This window comes from Colletotrichum destructivum, chromosome 2 (genome assembly GCF_034447905.1).
Source record: "Colletotrichum destructivum chromosome 2, complete sequence".
NCBI classification, from domain to species: Eukaryota; Fungi; Ascomycota; class Sordariomycetes; order Glomerellales; family Glomerellaceae; genus Colletotrichum; species Colletotrichum destructivum.
Genome location: NC_085897.1, coordinates 2,456,239 through 2,474,801, shown reverse-complemented (window position 1 = coordinate 2,474,801; position 18,563 = coordinate 2,456,239). Strand labels below are relative to the sequence as shown.

Genomic DNA, 18,563 nt, shown 5'->3' with positions numbered 1-18,563 from the left:
GTGCGTGGGATAGAGAAGTTGGTAATTAGACGTTAGACAATGCGGCGTTGGTCGAGGGGGCCTGGGAGTGGATTGAGCATTAGCAGTGAATTGAATAGAAAGTGGGGCTGAGCAGCGGAATATGGAACCCACCGACGCCGTCATTCACTCTAGTCCAAAGCAGGGGGGGGGGGTGAGAAGGAAAGCTACAGGCTTTCAAGGCCAGGAATCTAGCATAGGTGCTGTACAGTGGTGTCTTTATTTGTGTCAGGTCTGAGAGATGTGTGAGATGGAGAGGGGGTTGGGCCACAGCGGGGGGTACGAGTGCTAGGAGCTGTTGTTGTCCTTTTGTTGTTGATGTGTTGTGTTGCTAGAGGATGCCTTCGCTGCGTAATGGTTTGTGTGTAGCAGTGGATGGCAGACAGGCTACCTATAGAAGGTTGATAGACCCTTGGAAATTGGAAGGGGAGAAGAAAGATTTACCCCGCTGGAGACACGCAGAAGAAAGGTCCAGATTGCTGGAGAAAAGTGTTCTTATTGGATCGGGGGATTGGATTCGACGAGGGAGGTGCTCTATCCTTACTGACCAGAAGAAAGGAAGTCGGAAGAAGAGAGAAAGGAATGAAAGACGCGGGGGGAGGCGACACCTTCCCCACACTGCGCATTTCAGCCACTATGCGTAACCCCAGGCCCTTCCCTGTCCTTCCATTTCGTCCGCCACAGCGGCTCAGTGGACGATCGTCTCTGACCACCATTTTCGCTATGGACCACTCAAGGCGGTCCCTGGCCTCTTTCCCCGACCGGCATGGCGGAAAGAGTTCCCCAAGAAGCTTCAAAACACTGGCTTGCGTGCGCCGAATTGGAGCAAACTTTTCCCGCCTGTTGCGGAGTCTCCATCCCATCCGAAGCTCCTCATTCCCCCTCCATCCTCCTCCATAACGACGCAGGAGCCTGGTGTTTTGCCATAGAATGATAATCATTTCGCCGATTGACGCAACCGTCGTTCAAATCGACTAGACCGCATTGGCGAACCTCCATGCTGCCGGGCTCGGCAGCTCTCCCGACGTAACCTCACACCATCACACAACGAGAACGCATAGTATGTCTGACTAAGCATATCAGAGCGTCTGCCCCACTGCCGAACCCCGGATGATCAATCGTTCCCAAGCCGATAATCCGACGCTGCTCCGGCATCGCTTCGGCTTCCATCCCGAACCCGCTTTCAACATCCCGCACTCACATAAAGGAGCTCGTCACTGACAATTTCTCATTGAGACGAGAACGGGTCATATATACTTCAAGATGTCTATGGTATTCAGGCGCTCAATGGCCACCGCTGCCTCGTTGAAGAGGGCCGGTAAGGTCATGTGCATCGGCCGCAACTACGCGTGAGTGACTCGTCGATTGCCCTCAGCTCATCGACATCTGCGGCACAGAGGCGGCGGCTAACGCGCAAATCCTAGCGACCACGTCAAGGAGCTCAACAATGTCCGCCCCAAGCAGCCCTTCTTCTTCCTCAAGCCCACCTCCTCCATTCTCCTCCCCGGAGCCGGCCCCGTGCTGAGGCCTAAGGGCGTCGACATGCACTACGAGGTCGAACTCGCCCTTATCCTGGGAAAGCAGGTCAAGGACCTCAAGGCCGACGACTACAAGGGTGCCATCGATGCCATTGAGGGTCCGTCTCACTCACCTGCCGCATCGGGTCTCCCTTCTTCGTGTTTGCTGACAGAATTGGCCAGCCTACGCCCTCGCCATCGACATGACTGCGCGCAACGCCCAGAACGAGGCCAAGAAGAAGGGTCTTCCCTGGGATATTGCCAAGGGCTTCGACACGTTTCTCCCCATGAGCGACATCGTCAGGAAGTCCGACATCCCGGACCCTCACAACATCGAGCTCTTCCTCAAGGTCAACAACGAGACCAAGCAGGATGCCTCCACCAACCTGATGCTCTTCCAGATCCCCCGCATCCTGAGCGACATCTCCAAGGTCATGACCCTCGAGGCCGGTGACATCGTCCTCACCGGAACCCCCGCCGGTGTCGGCCCGGCCGTGCCCGGCGATGTCATCCGCGCCGGCCTCCGTGTCGGTGGCAAGGAGCTGCCCGAGGCCAAGATCGAGGTTGCTGTCGAGGAGTCTCCCAGCTCTTACCAGTTCGCCGAGACGTGAGCGGGCTTGGCACGGTTGACTTTGAGTCCTTCGGAAAGTTGTGAGCGATTTATGCTCAGCAATGTACTAGGAAAAGGCCATGCTAGGTCCCCACCGCGGGCTGAGAAGAGAAATCTCTCGATTTTGTCATCAGAATCACTTGTACTTTTATTCTATAGACCGTCTGCTCGCCCACAGGCATACCCTCGGCTAGAACATTTTAGAACCGTACACGCACGCCTGCCGCAAAACGCTGCTGGATGAATCACTTCAAGTTGGGATTCGTGATCGACCCGGGCTTCGGCGCCGCCTCCGCTACGGTGCCACACCTCTTACACGTCCGCGCTTGCTCGTCGGCCTTGAAAGCCTCAACGGCGGCCTTGATCTGGGTGCCGAGATCGGTGCAGTGGAAGGCGGCTTCGTGGACGATCTCGCGGCACGACTCGCAGTACCAGCGCATGCGGTCGAGCGAGTTCTCGGGGCGACGCTGCTCGAGGACGACGCCGACTGTGTCGGCGAAACGCACAGGGTTGTGAGGAGTGTTGCCGGGCAGGAGGAACATGTCGCCCTCGCGGATGATGACGTCCTTGAAGACGCCCTCGTCGACGACCTTGAGTATCATGGCGCCCTTGTACTGATAGAACCACTCCGGCGTCTGGTTGATGTGGTAATCCGTCCGGGCGTTGGGGCCACCGACGATCTGCGCGGGGTTAACATCTGATTGAGTAGTTGGTTGCGCAACCTGGGGGCGATTTTTTGATGCCAACGATGGCATTCAGTCACTTACCATGACGGTAAAGTCTTCATTGTAGACGCAGTAATTGTTGATTGGGGGCTTGAGGAGGTGGGAGTTTTCCTCCAGCCTGGTGAGAGGTGTGTCAGCCTGAGCCGATGTGGCATGTTCAAGTTGATTGTACGCAAAGCAGCCTCAATACCGAATCATGATATTCTGGTGTCGCTACCCACTCACCACTTGGGAAGGTTGACAGGGGGTCCAAGCATTGCGAAGTGTGTTGTACTGAGTCACTCGGGCCGAGAGCAATTCTCTGCAAGCTGCGAGACGTTTAAAAAATTACAACCGTGCAAAGTCTTGAGTTGCAGGATAAATGGATAAGATGACTCGGGTGTTTGCAGACTGCGAGAGACGAAGCCAGGCCAGAAGTTTTGTTTGTGTGTGTAGATAACTAATCCTTCTCTCCGCGGCGAATGAGATGGAGCATATGATCAGGCTTTCGCGGCATGACGATTTCTACACTATTCGGCATTTATCAGCCTCCGGCCAAGCTTTCCGCTAAAGCCGCTCTCATCCGGACGGTCCTCGGAGCCACTGGCCCACTTCCGATCGAGGGAGCTCAACAACTGCACTTTCTACGACTTCCTTCGTCTCAAACAGTGAAATATGCCTCAGGTGAATGGATCATCGGTAACTTGAGCCGTAGCAGAAGGGGGCCCTCGAGTAACCGAAAGCGAGTCACAGTCGTGGTTCACAATACCCAGCGGCCAACCAGACCCCTCTTACCAGAAACAACCCCGCCCTGCCAACGAATCCGTAGGCCCCGCGGCCAGCTGAAAGATTTCCCGCAAGAATGCCTGAATGTCACTAGGAATTCGAAAAACAAAAAGCGTGACAAGAGTCCCATGTGACGCCCGGCATGTCTGAAGGGGCCTGCCGCCTGCTCCCCCCTCCCCGCCCCGCCCTACCCGTCTTGTCTCGCCCACTTTCCCGCCTCGCAGCGATGAGATTCGTGCATTCGTCGATCTTACAGGCAGGGAGCGCGCCAGTTGCTGATGCTGCTGTCACTCGCTGCAGGATGCAGCATCAAAACGAAGGGGCCCGGGCGTTATGGGGGGGCACCCTCTTGAAGGAAATTCAGACGAGTCAACGACGCTTTTGCCGTCACGAAGTCCTCCCTGTCTCTTCAGCTTTTGCATTCAGATACCCATCGCCAACTCGAAATCTTTCCCTGGGATCAGCCCCAGCAGCAGCAGCAAGTGCTGATGATGGATGGATGGCACAGCGGCTCGCCTCAAACTAAAACTCTCCCGCCCCCCCAAGCTTGACAGCACCAACCAAGACCGGCGGCCAACCCGTCGCAGCTCTTCTGCTACCGACCGCTTCCTTACACTGACACGCGGCATAGGTCTGCGTGGGAACAAAACGAAGAAAAAAAAAGGCGACGAGGAGGGAACATCCCGTCTCGTGGCTCGACTTGCGCACGTTTGAGCGAGTTTCCATCAGCCACGGGCCGCCACCCTTCTTCTAGTCGGAATCTACACAATCGTGACAACAAATCGCACGTCGTTCGAGAAATCGGCCTTTCTTCTTCAAAAGAGCTACCCGTGCGGTTCTTTTTCGACCCTTTTTGTGCCCATTTCCCCCATCAAATCAATATTCGTTGCCCATCTCCCTAGCGCTCCCGCCCCCCCAACCCCATCAGGCCGGGCCCATTCCCACCCACCCATCCCCGCGAACTACGACCCTTGATTGCGTTATCCAACCCGTTATCCAGCCACCACTCACGCTCCCATTTCCGCATATCTCACCCTGGCCGAGACTTGCCTGTGTTGCAACTTCTCCTTTTCAACAGCACCATTGACCGCCTCGAACCTCCGCGCCCGAATATCGCTATCGAACCCGACGACGAAAGAGACGAGAAACCGAAAAACCCTACATACTCCTTACACATCAGCACCGACAAGATGGATCACGCGCACATGGACCATTCCAAGATGGACCACTCCGCCATGGACCACGGCAGCATGGAAGGACACGGCAGCATGGGCGGTGGCATGGGCGACCGGTGCAGCATGAACGTGAGCTCAAATTTAACCCATCTTTCCTTCCTCTGTCTCACACACACCGGCCTCTACCGCGGCTCGCTCTCCCTCCGGACCTTGCGAGCTTCGGCCACCCATACACACCCATCCTGTGTTTCGGGGCCGCCTCCCGAATCTCACGAACGCCGGCTGACCTGTCTCTCTTATCTGTAGATGCTCTTCACCTGGGAAACCAAGAACCTCTGCATCGTCTTCCGCCAGTGGCACGTCCGCTCCACCAGCGGCCTCGTCATCTCCCTCCTCCTCGTCGTTGCCCTCGCCGCCGGTTACGAGGCCCTCCGCGCCGCCTCACGCCGCTACGAAAACTCCGTGACCAAGCGCGTCGAGTCCCTTCCGAGTAAGCCTTCTTCCCCCTTTGTCCCGCGAACGCATGTACGCCCACATCACACATCCCGAGCCCCGCCGTAATTCGACCTTTGCTCCCTGCCTGCTTGCCCTCACACGCATCCCTTCGCCATGCCTTTAAACCTTGCGCTCCCCTACCTAGCACCCCCTCTTTCAACGACCGTCGTAGAGGGGTCCTCGGGGAGCGCATACAGACCCCCAACCCCCTCCCCCCCAAACTTGATGGCACATGATGAGCTAAGAGTCCTGTGTCTCTCGAGGCGTCGCTGGAACCGTTACTGAGACAACCCCTTTCCTGTGGACAGGACGAGAACAGGTAGAGGCTAGCAGGAGCGCCCACCTCGTCAAGGCCGCCCTCTACGCCGCCCAAAACTTCTACGCCTTCATGCTCATGTGAGTGAATACCTGATACCTCTGACCCTTGTTCCTACGCCCCGCCATCGACAGCCGTCTGCATCTGTGTGTTGGTGTACTTCGAGAGGAGATCAGCATCATGCAGGCGCACGACAGAACCGGGGTGCATGGTTCGCGGAGAAAATGTGGGAAACGAAAGGGTGGCTGACAGCATCCAGGCTCGTCTTCATGACATACAACGGCTGGGTCATGGTCGCCGTCGCCCTCGGCGCGTTCGTGGGCTACGTCGCGTTCGGGAGCTCGACCTCGTCAACCAAGGATAACGCCTGCCATTGAACCCGGTCAACTCGTTCTTCGGCGGCGACGAAAGCGGGAAACTCGTCGACCCCTTGGCCCACGAAATCGCCCAAACCATTAGACACGGCTTCTTGGACATTACAATCGCTCTCCATCCATCATCATCACCAGGCGTTCTCTTTTATTCACAGGCGTTCCTTCCTATTTTTTCTCCCTTTTGGATAGCATCAGGCTTCAGAACTCCCAGCCGAAGACAGGCGGGGCGGGGCACTTCGAGCAGAGATGAGGAGAAACGGGGGGGGGGTGGGGCTTTGAGGCTGGCGCGAAAGACTACATACATTAAGAAAGCAATCTTCATTCATCATGGCCGCTGCGGCTGCTCTAGCTACAGTCTCTATAAGTGTTTTCTACAATGGGAAGAGAGGGAGAGTGGAGGAGGGGATGCGTCAGGGGGGGGGTTGCTCGTCGTATTCTCAAGCTTCCCCGTCACCCAAACCTCATTTCGTATTGAACTCAGCAACCCCTCATAAGTGACCTACATCTTCGCAGGCTCCGACTTCTCCCCCTCCCCTATGCCCTCCTCGCCCGCCTCTCCTGCCGTGACCGTCGTCGTCGTCGTCGTCGATTCGTCTCGCTTCCTCTTCTTCTCGACCAGGCTCCCTTCCCTCTCCGCCTGCAAGATGATCTCCTCGTCCCCAAAGTGCGAGTTGCACTCGAACTCGGGCTCCTTGCCGTACGCGATCCGCGCCGCGTCCACCAGCATGTGTGCCGTGAGGCCCCAGACCTTGAACCGCCCTACCTTGTCCTCCTCAAGCTTCTCTGCGAGGTTGCTCTGCGGGTGGTCCGCCTCCATCGCGTTGCCCGGCGTCGTGACGCGCTGGTCGTCGACGGGCACGTAAAAGTTGTGCACCCGCCACGGGTGCTCCTTCCATTGGATCCAGCTGCCGTCGTACCAGTGACCCGGCGGCAGCGCCCTCCTCTGCGTGCCGTGCGGCTCGGGGTCCCTGGCCCTCAGGAAATTCTGGAATGGCGCCGAGAAGACGGCGGCGACCTCCTTAGCGTCCAACCGTGGGATCATGCGCTCCTCGACGAGCGGGCTGGGATTCTCGTCAGGCTCCTCATCGGCGTGGAGGAAGGCCACGCAAGGGCGGACGACGAGCTCCGTGCGGGCGAGGTTGTAGGGGAGGTAACAGAGGGGCTCAATCTTGAAGGGTTTGGGGATGCGGGCATCGTCCATGGGCAAGCCAATTTCCTCCCACGCTTCTCGTCTGGCTATCTCGTCTGTTGGTGCCGCAGTCCGCGCATCAGCATCTTGCGCATTCTCCTTGTCGACACTTTTGTCACATGCTGGGGCGGGCATGGACACGGATGCGGGTTGTCAACTTACACGGTGTCTCTTGCAACGTATCCGCCTTTCCGCCAGGGAAGGCCGCATGCCCCGAAAAGCTTCGCAGGCTCGCCGCGCGCATCGTGATGACAACACGCAAATCGCCCCTACGGTCCGCGTACAAGAGTATCAGAACTGCCGCGCGGCGGCTGACCGGCAGTCGGTCCCAGAGCGGGAAGGCGGGTGGAACGTATCGGCGCAGTCGCGAGATGGCCGCCTTTGAGCGCATCAGCATCCTATTCGCACACAGATACATGGCGGCGGGGGAGTAACGTGTGCTGCAAATCAAGAAAACAACGGCGAGAGAAGAGGAAGGGGAGTAAAAAAGGACGCAAAAGGGGAGGGAAACATGGATCGAGTCTTGAGTTCACAAGACGACATAGCGCTTGGAATGCAGCGATGTGATAGTATAGATAGCGAGAAGGAGGGGGGTGTGAGAATATAGCGACATTCGGGGAAGCACGATGCGAAAGTAGTGATAGGCTAGGAAATAGAGGCAATCGATGAACGACTGCACCGCTGCATCGAGGCTGCATCTACCCAAACTACCACTGCTACGAAGACTCTGGAAGGGGGGCGAGGGAATCTACTAACCGCAGAGACTGGGTTGAGCGGAGCCATGGCCTCAGCATCCCAGTAGCTCGTAACCTCGTCGTCGTCGTCGTCGAGGATCAGGACGCCTTCAGGGTTAGGATTGACGGTGCCGTCGCTGGGGTCGTTATTCTTGTTGCTAGCAGACAAGGGAGTTGTAGGAGAAGTGGCGGCGGTTGTACCGGCTGCCGAGGAGAACGACGCTACAGTAGTAGCGGCGGACGGGTGCTTGGCGGCTGCGGCGAGGTGTGCGGTGATCTCGTGGACCTCCTGGTCCGTCGGTGGCGTGGCCTCGTCCGGTTGCTGATCTTGGTATTGCTGGTGCTGCTGCAGGGCTGGCGACGCCGCTGCGCTGGTTGTACCCGTCGTGGTTCCTGTCGTCGCTGCTGCTGCGGCTTCGGAGAAGGACGGAGGAGAGGTTGGGGCCGGCTTGGGGTCCGTCGCGGCCGCTTGGCTCATTCTCGGTCTTATCCTCTCCACCAAGGGTGTGTGGGGTAGGGGAGGCAGACGGCGGGAGCGAGGATAGACAGGCGTAGGAGCAAGTCTATTGCGTGCCTATTTGGGGGGGCGAAACAAGGTGGGAGAGGATGTGGGAAGGAAGTACAAGAGCGAGAGTAAAAGAGGGTGGTGGGTTGGGTTAGCTGGGGTCCGTTCTAAGATGTCAAGACTCTTCGGGCTGCAGTAAACAACACGAGAACGCGAGGGCCAGCTTGCAGCGACCAGTGCTTGTGCGTGCGCGTGTTCTTGCCTAGAAGGTCACGGACGTGCGACGTGGTTGGCCGAGAGGTGGTGGTGGAGAGGGGGAGGATGGAGGGGGGACGAACGACGGGGCTTTGGTTTGGAGCTGTGTTGTAGTTTGCTGTCTATGTGTGTGAGTGTGTGTTCGAGGGTGTGTGGTTGGAGAGGGTGATCAGAAAGACCAAATGCTGGAGGTGCGGTTGATTGCTGCGAACATAACAAGTGAGAAAAAGGCCGAGCCGAAATGCGGGGGTGGGGATGTAGTCTACCTAGTGCCTAGGCATGATCAAGTAACCGATCACCGGCACGGGCGACAGCTGCAGCCAACAGCTCCCCAGAGATCCAATAATGATGCATCGGTTGGAATACATTAACAGTTTACACGCTCATTGGTTCGCCAATAACCACCGACGGCATTGCAACCCAAGTGAAGCCATGGCCCCCTCAATATCTGTACAGTCAATCTTGACTTTACTGCCTTACCCGATGACTGAAGCTCGGCAGGCGGCAGCGGGCAGGCGAACACGGAGCTCTTGTGGGTCTTTTGATCTCTCTAGGAATTTTGATTGGTCTGTCTTGAACTGCATACGGAGAATGCGGGTCACTCAGACCCATTACCACTTATCAATTACCTTATCGGTGCTGGTGGCTGTTCACGTCACACGCTTCGGGCGCTTTCAGACCTTGGGTTTGCATCGACGGATTCATTTTCTGTTAATTTTTGTTTTTTTAACTCTCTTCCTTGATTTGGTAACGATACCACTAAGAGAACGAGTCATATGGACTCTCTTTCCCCTGACCCAGGGGACCCGCGAGTTCGGTTTTCCTCCTTCCGGGTTCGCAATCATGGAAATGACGTGACAAGCAAACTCCGCTTCTCTCCGACGAACCCAAAGATGTCGCTTTCCGCTTTTCCAACAACGTAGTGTATCCGTTGCCCGTCTAGACGCCCCCACTTTCTCCCATGAAGCATGATGGGACAGAAAACCGCTAAACACACGCAACCGCCGAAACATGACTCTCATCCCAAGTCCCCCTCCATAGAAGCCGCTTTATCCTGATTTCTGAACGTGAGGCGAGGAGATGGCGTCTGACAGAGAGGCATGCGACCCGAAGACCCACCCCCTTCTTCCAGACGCCGCGTGTCGACGGCGTCTCCGCGCTACCCTTGCGTCAGTGCTAGACCGTGCTGCCCTCCGGTATCATTCGGATGCTCTGCCTCAGATTCTCCCTCCGTCGCTCGTCCTTGGACAACACCATCGAGTTCGCCGTCCTCTTGAACTGCGCCGCTATACCCTGTACCGACCGCAAGCCGGCCGTCTTACTCGGCCCGTGCGAAGGCGAGTCCGGAGGCTCCGACGTTGACGGCGGAGCATCGACGGGCGGCGTGCTCTCCGAGATCACCCTCCTGTGCTCGCCGCTCCACCTGAAGACGCGGGACAGCGCGTCCGAGTATTTCACCCGGAGACGGTCGTCGTCCATCGAGTGGGCGTGCATATCCGGGTGACCTGCCCCCCTCAGCGGTTGCTTGCCTGTTGCCGAGACAGTCGGAGGGCACATGGACAGGGGCGACTGCGGCGTCGTGTTGATGCCCATGGGCGGCCGCTTCCTTCCGGACTGTAATACCTTCGTCGCGAAGCTCATCCTGTTCTTGGGCGGCAAGCTCGAGTCCCGTCCAGACTCAATACTGGCTTGTGATGATGATGCCGCCGCCGCCGCCGCCGCCGCCGCCGCCTTCTTCCGCGTTGAGTTTGCGATCGATGTCGCCGTCGCATGGTAGAGGTCCTTGGCTCCCACATAGCTGACCTCCATATGGTTGTTTCGTCTAGCAGGCAGTGTCTCGAAGTGGTGCATGCCTGGCGACCTCAAGGGCCCGATTTCCGAATCGCGGCGCCGCGGACTCGCTTCGTCAAAGTCCAATATTTCCACCCGAGGCGGTACCGGTGATGCCGGTATCCACGACGGGATGTGCCTCCGCGAACTGGGGCTGAAGTCCCATTCGACACTCTCGGGCTCCGAGTCGTCGTCGTAATCGTCAATCAAGCTCAGCGTCCGAGCGGGTTCCGATGTCGAGACTGGCTTCTCCGCGCTGTGGACGCTGCTGGGGTTGTCGGGGGTGGCAGGAATCACCATTTCCGACGTAATAGGTGACCGTGCTGGTCTGGCAGGCGGGAAACCACTGTGGTCGACATCGAGCCCGGTTATCTGCTTTATCTTGGCGGACGACCGGTGAAGCGTACATGGCATCGTTATTGGAATTGACAAACGTCGAACGGCCAATTCCCTGATCTCGGACTCTGGTCGACGGCTGTGTGGCGAGCAGCTGCGATGTTCTGATAATCTTCGGGGTACAGGTGTCGGGCTGTGTTGTATGAGGATCGTGCTGATCTCATCCTCCAATCTCTCAATCGTCTCCCTTCCAGACGGAGATGGCGATGGCGATGGCGTTGTCCTGTCACGGCTTCGTGATCTCGATGATTCACCCATGGTGGTATCTGACGCAACCGACAAGGCCGACATGATAGAGAAAGCCGAAACCTGACGGAAGAAACCCGGTCGTAGAGGAGGCAGCGGCGGGAGCGGCTTCCTCTGATACGTGCCCATCGGTTGCTGAGGAGGCAACTCGCCTCCCGGCGGAATGGCAATCTCCAATCCAGGCGGTAGCTGGCTGGGTATAATTCGAGGCTCCATGCTGTCTGCCGACATTTCGAAGAAAATCCTTGGGTTCGTGAGTTCGCTGGAAGAAGGGGGGCGGGGAGGAAGAGCAGCAGCAGGGTGTCGTCTAGTACGAAATCCGGGAGTCTGGCGCAATATGTCCCATGCCACTGGTAGCCACCGGCCCGATGACAAAGCGGACGACCGAGACAGTCTTGTCGAATGCGGCCAGAAGATTTTCTAGAATAGAGGTCGAATATCCTTTTGGCGTTATTGGCGACTGGATCGGGAATGGCTAGCCCGTCACGAATGACTCTCGACAAAGAAGAGTCAGGTAAGAAAGTAAAGGCAGAGCGGCGCCTGTCAGCCTTCGCCCGGTGAGGTCGCCTCGGCTATGATCCAGAAACTCGTTGTATCTTGAGAAGAAAAAAAAGCTCTTGCCGTCATGGAGTATTGGCGGATTTCAGGGTGGGTTAGCGACAAGATGGTTGTTGACGAAGGTTGCGTCTCGTTGACTACGTCGCGAGTGAACAAAGACTCCGGACGCCGGATCGCCCACGTCGAGTACTGCCATGCGTGTCATTATTTGCCAGTCTGACTGAGCCGCGGATAAAACATTCGAGGAGGTCACCCAGTAGCCCACGCTCACCCAGAGGGATCTTGAGATGATATGATTGTTTGCTCGTGGCATGCGAGCATGTCTGTGATGCTTGTGCCGCTCGTCGTCTCGTAGAATAGATCGCAGTCCTGATACCGTGGCTCTGCTGCTTCCTGTGCCATTCCTGGCACCCAACATTGGCAACCCCTTTATGCTGTCATCGAGGTGAGACGACAGGGACAAGAACGTAATCGGCGAATTGCAAGGGCACGGAGAATCCATAGAAGGGAGGTGAAATGGCTCTCATAGGCCCGCCACATATTCTTGATCACTGATCAAGGCGCGGGTAGCATCAGCATCGCCAACCGCCAGAGAACTGACAGGTTCGTTGTTCTCGAGCCGTCGACTCGGACAAAGAAGCCAATGAATCCGTCGCGCCTCACACTGCAGAATAGAACTTGGTCATGCTTTGCTCAGAAGTAACCGAGCAAAAAGTGTTGTCATATGCCGGCCGCAAGGGCTGGTAACAGTTCACGATCCTTCCGAAACCTCCGTAGTGGCGCTCTGCCACAGGGCAGACTCTGTTCTTGTCCATTCCAGTACCACTCAGGAGAAGCATAGTTACCTTGCAGCTGCAGCAGAATGGATGAAGCGATCTGGGTATGCCATTTCGGTTTTGCCCATCCCGAGAGAGTGACATGCTCAAGTCGACCTGTCTGCGTCGGTACGTCGAACACACAAACCTCGCCATATGGCGCCGACCTCATCGAAGTATGGGGCCAGTTGAATACCAGCGCTCCTGTGTGGTCACGGTAATTCGGGGCTGCCTTTGTTGGCAGTGGCCGCTCTTCCCCAAGAATATGAATGCCGCTGAGAATCTGGCGCCGAACGTCTGAGACATTAGAAATAAGTTCGTGAGGTAGCAGTCGGCCCCGCAGAACTGATTCGAGCGGAGGATGGATGGATATATTGATAAACCCTGCGTACGCACAGCGAAAGATCTATAACTATGAGCCGTTGGGGTTGCGAAGCGTCTTTCGAAGGGCCAGACCTCCGTGCATCTGGCTCATCATCGTACCGTGTCAACGAGAGTGCGTCATATCAACCGCAAACGGACTTGGAGAATGAGAGCCAACCGTTCACCGGGTTGAAAGCCTGAGCTGTCTCCCGAGACCTTACAAAGTTGGGGGCAAATCCCCAAAAGGTTTGATTTTGTCACTCATGATTTAGCCCCTTGCCAATGCGGTAGCCCATTCCGTGATACCGCACCGGTCGGCTATTACGTTGTGAAACTGGGCGTCCCGACTGCTTCCATCTCCAGGCCAAGGCCCGGCCATTCGGCCACCAGTGAACAGATCGGCGAGCTTTCTTGGGCAGGTTCCGTGAAACAAGTATTAACACAGTATCAACACGGGATCGACACAAATATCTGTCAAGATCTACAGCTCGCTGCTTCGGCCTATTAAGATAATTGCGGGGCAGTGTGCCGGACATTGAGCAGGGCCACTTTGCCGATTCGGGTCCGTAAGCTTATGGTCTTAGGGTGGACTGCACTGACTGTGGGAAGGGCTGATGATGTCCAACTGAATGGCCTGTCCCCGGAGAACAAAGCCAGTATCGTCTTACTTTAGCCCTAGTAGCATACAGACGATCGAAAAACTAACCGAGATGATGGTCAACCCGCGGGTTCCGTCTGCTTAAGATGCCAGCACCAGTGTCAAGACCAAAAGCTAGTCTTGACTGCTTTATCAACTCTTGACTCTATAGACTGGCGCCGAGGTGAAAAGTGAATGGAGCTGCACTGTGTCGGGCTCTGCAAAGACGGTGATTCTCATTTCAGCCTTTTGAGAGTGTTGTGGTATCCTGTCAATCCCGAAACGATCACGTTACGGTGATCCCGAAGCGGCAAGAACGCGGTCTTGAGAGACTGGTCGCGAAGCAGAGGAGATGTCGTTGGAAGTAATGAAGGATGGAAGCTTGCCTTCGTCCCCTGTCCCTGCCCCACTGACGACATCTACATCGCACTATAGGCCGATCATCAACAGGGGTGCATCGTGTTGGATTCCATTGCAGTAGCGGCGGAGTTGCCGCCGCGGCATGGTTGTGCGAGCGCGCTCAGTGGCCAATTCAAAAGGGATTAGGCGCCTGATGACCACTCACATGTACCAATAACCGTCAATAAGCGGTGGGAGCAGGCGCTGTTACCAATGCGATAGAAGATTATGTCAAGTCCATCCACATCCGACAGGAAGTAAATCTATGTCTTATGGGTTGAAGCCCCTCGGAACCTGGTCAAGTCCACTGCCTTCTAGACCCATAACTCCAAACATACATAGCCACACATGTATATTACAGGATCTATCTCATCAAGGAAGCAAGCATAGCTCCTAATCTTCGTCAGAATCATACTTGCCCTGGTAGTCTCCCAGCAAGATGTCGTCAACCGCCAGCCCCGTAGTGTTGTTCCTAATCCACTCCGTCTCAACCCGGAAGAAGATCCAGACCCACCGTCGAAACACCTCGAGCGATTGCAGTAGGAAAATAGAACTCTCAAAGTCGGTGAACTTGTCCAAGTTCGCGCTCAGCTTGACTGCCCAGGTGCACCGCAGCATCAAGTCCATCACGATGACCCCATAGTAGATGATCGGCTGCCGGAACACGAGTTGCCGGCGAAGGCCGAACGGATGTTCCGGGTTGTTGCGTTCGCGTGCGGACGAGAATAGTGTAAGGTCCCAGTCCTTGGCGACGTCCCAATACCAGGAGTAGAGGGAGTTAACCAGCACGGCCATCAACCATGCTCTGTTCAGACCGGGCGCCGGTTGGTCGGCCGGGATGCTCCGTTGCAGTGCGCTGAGGATAATGACCGGGAAGGCCGTGGCGTACTTGGTGGCGTTGGCCAGATGCTGGCCGCCCCAGCCGGCCGATTCCTTGTAAGGCGCTCGCCGAACGCGCAGGTACTCGATAATACATTGCCGAAATCTGATCGCGAATGGCACAGCCATGATGAGCGGAACTATGACTGTCCCGCCGCAGTTGCGGTCTGGCCGAGCAGTCGAGGAGCCCGAGGGTGTGAAGAACATGCATAGCACGACGTAGAGATCTCCCAGGATTTTGGAGTAGCTCGTCAACACATCGGCCAGAAGAATATCTCCAAACTTGCCATCCTTGGCCTCTGCCAGGCCACCGATGCTAACGCGGCGCAGTGTGGCAAGAAACCTCGAGCGGCCGCCTTGCGAGAAGTTGCGAATCGGGACGAAAAACAGAGCGACGAGAGCGACGAGGTAGGTCATCGGTAACCAGTCATATTCGATGACGAGGGAGGGGGTTCGTCGAGTGAAGACCCAGAATGTCGATATTGAGAGGAAGAACACCGTAGAAAGGACGGTCGCAAGACGGTAGGTCGAGAGGTGATGCGCCGGCTCCGTCGGGGAGGATCGAGAGGGATATCGAATCAGAGATGGTACATCGATCTTCGCTTTGTGGAGGTAGTGCAGGTTAACACCCCAGCCCCAGACGGCTATGGTGCGGTTAGCAGGTGCTTCCGAATATCAATTACTCTGCGACCTACCAAGAATGATGATGAACCCTATGCGATAAGGGAGGGGGAAGGTCAAGCTGAACGAATCGAGCTGCGACTCGACCTTCGGATCACCGTCCATGATCGTTGACAGAGAAAGAAAGAGGCATCGAGGAAAGGGAAGGAAAGGCGGGGTCTAGAGAGCCGAAACTGTGTCAAAAATGAGGGACGAGAATTCATGAAAATTTCATACGCATTTAGAAATCGGGCTCGCCTCAAGAGGAAGTGTATCACGAGGGCTCGAGGCCGGCTTGGAGATGAAGATAGTTTGTCCCGTGTCCAGTTCAGGGAGGGTTGGAAATGACCGCCTTATCGTTATCGAGAGGGTGGTCAGTGCGTCAAGGGCGCTACGCATCACGCCTCCAGAGGCGCCAGGTGCGATTCCATCCTATCCATCTCTGTGGTGTCATCATTAGCTGATACCAGTCTAAATCGCCTCAGTGTACATTTGACCCATGTCTCAAATGGTGCCTCCTGCGCTTCGAAGTTGTCACACAGAGAAACAGGCACAAGACTAACGATTCTTCTGATCTCGGAGTCGAGGATCTGGCCATCATTATATCGCTTCTGCTAACCGATTTAAAAAATCTGGGGACCAGAGGGCCATGTTTCTTCCACTTCTCACCCTGCTCGCGCTGGAACAGGCTCCCAACAACCAACTTGTTATAGGAATATGAGTTTGCATCTCCCGTCCTATACAGAAAGTCGTTGGGTCTAAGGATATCTTTAAAGGTTGGCAGTCCGGATGCTACGTCCTTGCCAGGCAATGCAGTAGAAGGGTGGTATTCGATTAGCTTGTATCTGAGGTGTACAACCTAGCATTGCCTTACTACCAACGCCATCTTGTGTAGGTAGACCCCTCTCTTTCTGACCTTCACATGAATTGACCAGGGAAAGGCCGTCGTGCATGCAACCCTAGCTAGCCTCCGCGAACGCTTTCCTGTTCCTGGGCGACACTCCGTAGTAGCTCCACCAGAAACGCTCCCATTGTTGGTGCAATCTCGCAACCGCAGACATGCATATGCTGTTGGTTCTCAAGTTTCAAGACCAAGACTATGGGTAGAAAGGGGGGTTCGGCTACACACGACACGGGTCCCCCGTCGTTCCTCGCTATAAAGTCGATTTGCTCGCCCCTTGCTGTTTCTTGGTTTGCGTGACTGCGCTCGAGGACCTCAAATCGATAAAGTCTTGTTCGGTCGGGGTTTCTTCTTCTTCTCTTTGACGCAACCACCTGAAGATTTCATTCTGGCCCCATCATCAGAGATGCATGAAGACAATTGTGGATGTGCTCACACGCCAATGGAGGTAGATGAGTTCAACGTTGACTCTGTAAGCTGTCTTTTGCTCTTCACAACAATTTGAATGATGTTACCGGGAGAATAAATCGTTCCTAATCGTATCAGAACTTGCTGCCCTCTGGATTGAGTATAAGCAGCTCAATCTTCAACTACAGAGTTGAGAACGGGAGGACATATCACCGGTATAAGGATGGAAGTGAGCACACTACAACGCCTTTATCTATGTTCTATCTACTCTTACTCAGACACCAATTGACAGAATACAACATCCCAAATGACCTCGCAGAGCAGGAGAGATTAGGCAAGTTACTCTTGTCATTGGCGGATACACATACTCATACACCGATTGGCATGTCGCCAGTAATTGAAGGCTTTACACTGACGAAAACTCAAGATCTTCAACACAACATCTTCCTGCTCACTTTCGACGACAAGCTCGGCTTCGCCCCGCCGTGTCAAAAGGGCGCCGAGGTCGGTAGAGTCTTAGACGTCGGAACCGGGACGGGGATCTGGGCCGTCGACTTTGGTGACGAACACCCAGAGGCGGAAGTGAGTTTCTCACAGCGCCCGCGATGACGAGAGCTTTTATTACAGACAGCTGATTGATGCCAGGTTCTGGGCATTGATCTCTCTCCTTGTCGAACTACTTCGTAAGTCCACATACGATCCTTTGAGTTTCCCCCATTTCAGATGGACGTCGTCGTTTCCCGTTCCAAATCGGTGTTTCCTGTCGCCCACAGAGCCCTGCCATCTCACTCACACGTTTAGCGTTCCCCCGAATGTCGACTTCGAGGTCGGCGATATCGAAGATGAGTGGATTTTTGACGACGATTTCGACTACATCCACAGTCGGATGATGACCTCGAGCATCGCAGACTGGAAAGACTATCTCCAAAGATGTTATGAGTTGAGTCACAGACCACTTTTCTATCGGAGAAAACAAAAGTAGTTGTGCTCAAATGTTGCAATAGAAACCTCACCCCGGGGGGCTACCTTGAGCTCCAAGAATCCGACATCATGCCATCGTCTGACGACGGTACCCTCGAGCGATCCACGTCCGCGCTCGCAAAGTACTGTGCCCTCCTTCTCGAGGCATCCGTGAAGCTAGGTCGGGGGTACCAAGATATCCCAAAGCTTGTCGACTTAATGCGTAACGAAATTGGCTTCGTCGATGTCGAGATCAAGAGGTACAAGTGGCCCGTGAATGCGTGGCCCCGCGACAAAAGACTCCAGGAGCTGGGGTTGTGGAACGGTGAGAATCTCTTGGCGGGCCTGGAGGCGTTTGCCATGGCGCCGTTTACGCGGGCGCATAGTTGGACGCGAGTCGAAGTCGAGACCTTCCTCGTCGACGTGAGGAGGGAGGCTAGGGACCAAAGCATCCATGCTTATTGGAATATGTCAGTGACTTGCTAGTCTCATGCCCATGTTGCACTGCTGTTGGACTGACATTGGGAGCAGCTACTCCATCGTTGGAAGAAAGCCGCTACGTCAAGGTGGGGGTGGTGATCCGGAGCCGAAATTGGAATGAGTCCAAAGACTCATTTTTTATCAGAAAGGGACCGTTGTTGGGCTCAACAGTAGACACATCTATGTTGTGTATGTTATCTAAGATTTTTGATCGCTAGTTGGCGTCGCAGTAAGAGCATCTCGACTATCCAGCACCTATTCTACCGTCTTCTCTCTCTTCATTATTGTATTACAGTGAAAGTTGGTTAGACAGTGTACAGAGTATCATAAACACAACACGTGCCCGAAGCTGA

General features: G+C 55.5%; 8 protein-coding genes across 8 annotated transcripts; 4 read left to right on the top strand and 4 right to left on the bottom strand.

Annotated features, from left to right (window-relative positions):
* The first annotated feature begins 1,188 nt into the window (after nt 1-1,188).
* On the top strand, nt 1,189-2,177 carry CDEST_02975 (Putative fumarylacetoacetase-like protein). Its single transcript, XM_062919134.1, has 3 exons — nt 1,189-1,367; nt 1,443-1,654; nt 1,719-2,177. The coding sequence occupies exons 1-3, from the start codon at nt 1,282-1,284 to the stop codon at nt 2,144-2,146; spliced, it is 726 nt and encodes a 241-aa protein (XP_062775185.1). The 5' UTR covers nt 1,189-1,281; the 3' UTR covers nt 2,147-2,177.
* Nucleotide 2,178: 1 nt separating this feature from the next.
* On the bottom strand, nt 2,179-3,307 carry CDEST_02974 (Putative 3-hydroxyanthranilic acid dioxygenase, rmlC-like cupin domain superfamily). Its single transcript, XM_062919133.1, has 3 exons — nt 3,096-3,307; nt 2,913-2,988; nt 2,179-2,825 (listed from the first exon to the last, which is right to left on the bottom strand). Exons 1-3 carry the CDS (start codon nt 3,125-3,127, stop codon nt 2,391-2,393), a joined length of 543 nt encoding a protein of 180 aa, XP_062775184.1. The 5' UTR covers nt 3,128-3,307; the 3' UTR covers nt 2,179-2,390.
* A 1,518-nt stretch (nt 3,308-4,825) lies between these two features.
* CDEST_02973 (Putative Ctr copper transporter) lies at nt 4,826-5,998 on the top strand (the record flags this gene model as incomplete). The annotated part of the gene is made up of 4 exons (XM_062919132.1): nt 4,826-4,939; nt 5,117-5,300; nt 5,569-5,701; nt 5,881-5,998. The coding sequence occupies 4 exons, from the start codon at nt 4,826-4,828 to the stop codon at nt 5,996-5,998; spliced, it is 549 nt and encodes a 182-aa protein (XP_062775183.1).
* A 245-nt stretch (nt 5,999-6,243) lies between these two features.
* On the bottom strand, nt 6,244-8,875 carry CDEST_02972 (Putative NUDIX hydrolase domain, coenzyme A pyrophosphatase). The gene is made up of 3 exons (XM_062919131.1): nt 7,941-8,875; nt 7,347-7,563; nt 6,244-7,240 (listed from the first exon to the last, which is right to left on the bottom strand). Exons 1-3 carry the CDS (start codon nt 8,394-8,396, stop codon nt 6,495-6,497), a joined length of 1,419 nt encoding a protein of 472 aa, XP_062775182.1. The 5' UTR covers nt 8,397-8,875; the 3' UTR covers nt 6,244-6,494.
* An 840-nt stretch (nt 8,876-9,715) lies between these two features.
* On the bottom strand, nt 9,716-11,736 carry CDEST_02971 (uncharacterized protein). The gene has a single exon (XM_062919130.1). The coding sequence runs from the start codon at nt 11,379-11,381 to the stop codon at nt 9,855-9,857; it is 1,527 nt and encodes a 508-aa protein (XP_062775181.1). The 5' UTR covers nt 11,382-11,736; the 3' UTR covers nt 9,716-9,854.
* Nucleotides 11,737-14,125: 2,389 nt separating this feature from the next.
* On the bottom strand, nt 14,126-15,784 carry CDEST_02970 (uncharacterized protein). Its single transcript, XM_062919129.1, has 2 exons — nt 15,497-15,784; nt 14,126-15,445 (listed from the first exon to the last, which is right to left on the bottom strand). The coding sequence occupies exons 1-2, from the start codon at nt 15,585-15,587 to the stop codon at nt 14,316-14,318; spliced, it is 1,221 nt and encodes a 406-aa protein (XP_062775180.1). The 5' UTR covers nt 15,588-15,784; the 3' UTR covers nt 14,126-14,315.
* A 394-nt stretch (nt 15,785-16,178) lies between these two features.
* Nucleotides 16,179-16,651, top strand: CDEST_02969 (uncharacterized protein; the record flags this gene model as incomplete). Its single annotated transcript, XM_062919128.1, has 2 exons — nt 16,179-16,217; nt 16,403-16,651. 2 exons carry the CDS (start codon nt 16,179-16,181, stop codon nt 16,619-16,621), a joined length of 258 nt encoding a protein of 85 aa, XP_062775179.1. The 3' UTR covers nt 16,622-16,651.
* Nucleotides 16,652-16,804: 153 nt separating this feature from the next.
* On the top strand, nt 16,805-18,331 carry CDEST_02968 (Putative S-adenosyl-L-methionine-dependent methyltransferase superfamily; the record flags this gene model as incomplete). The annotated part of the gene is made up of 8 exons (XM_062919127.1): nt 16,805-16,834; nt 16,909-16,999; nt 17,063-17,104; nt 17,198-17,352; nt 17,416-17,453; nt 17,572-17,709; nt 17,775-18,200; nt 18,262-18,331. 8 exons carry the CDS (start codon nt 16,805-16,807, stop codon nt 18,329-18,331), a joined length of 990 nt encoding a protein of 329 aa, XP_062775178.1.
* Between the last annotated feature and the right edge of the window lie 232 nt (nt 18,332-18,563).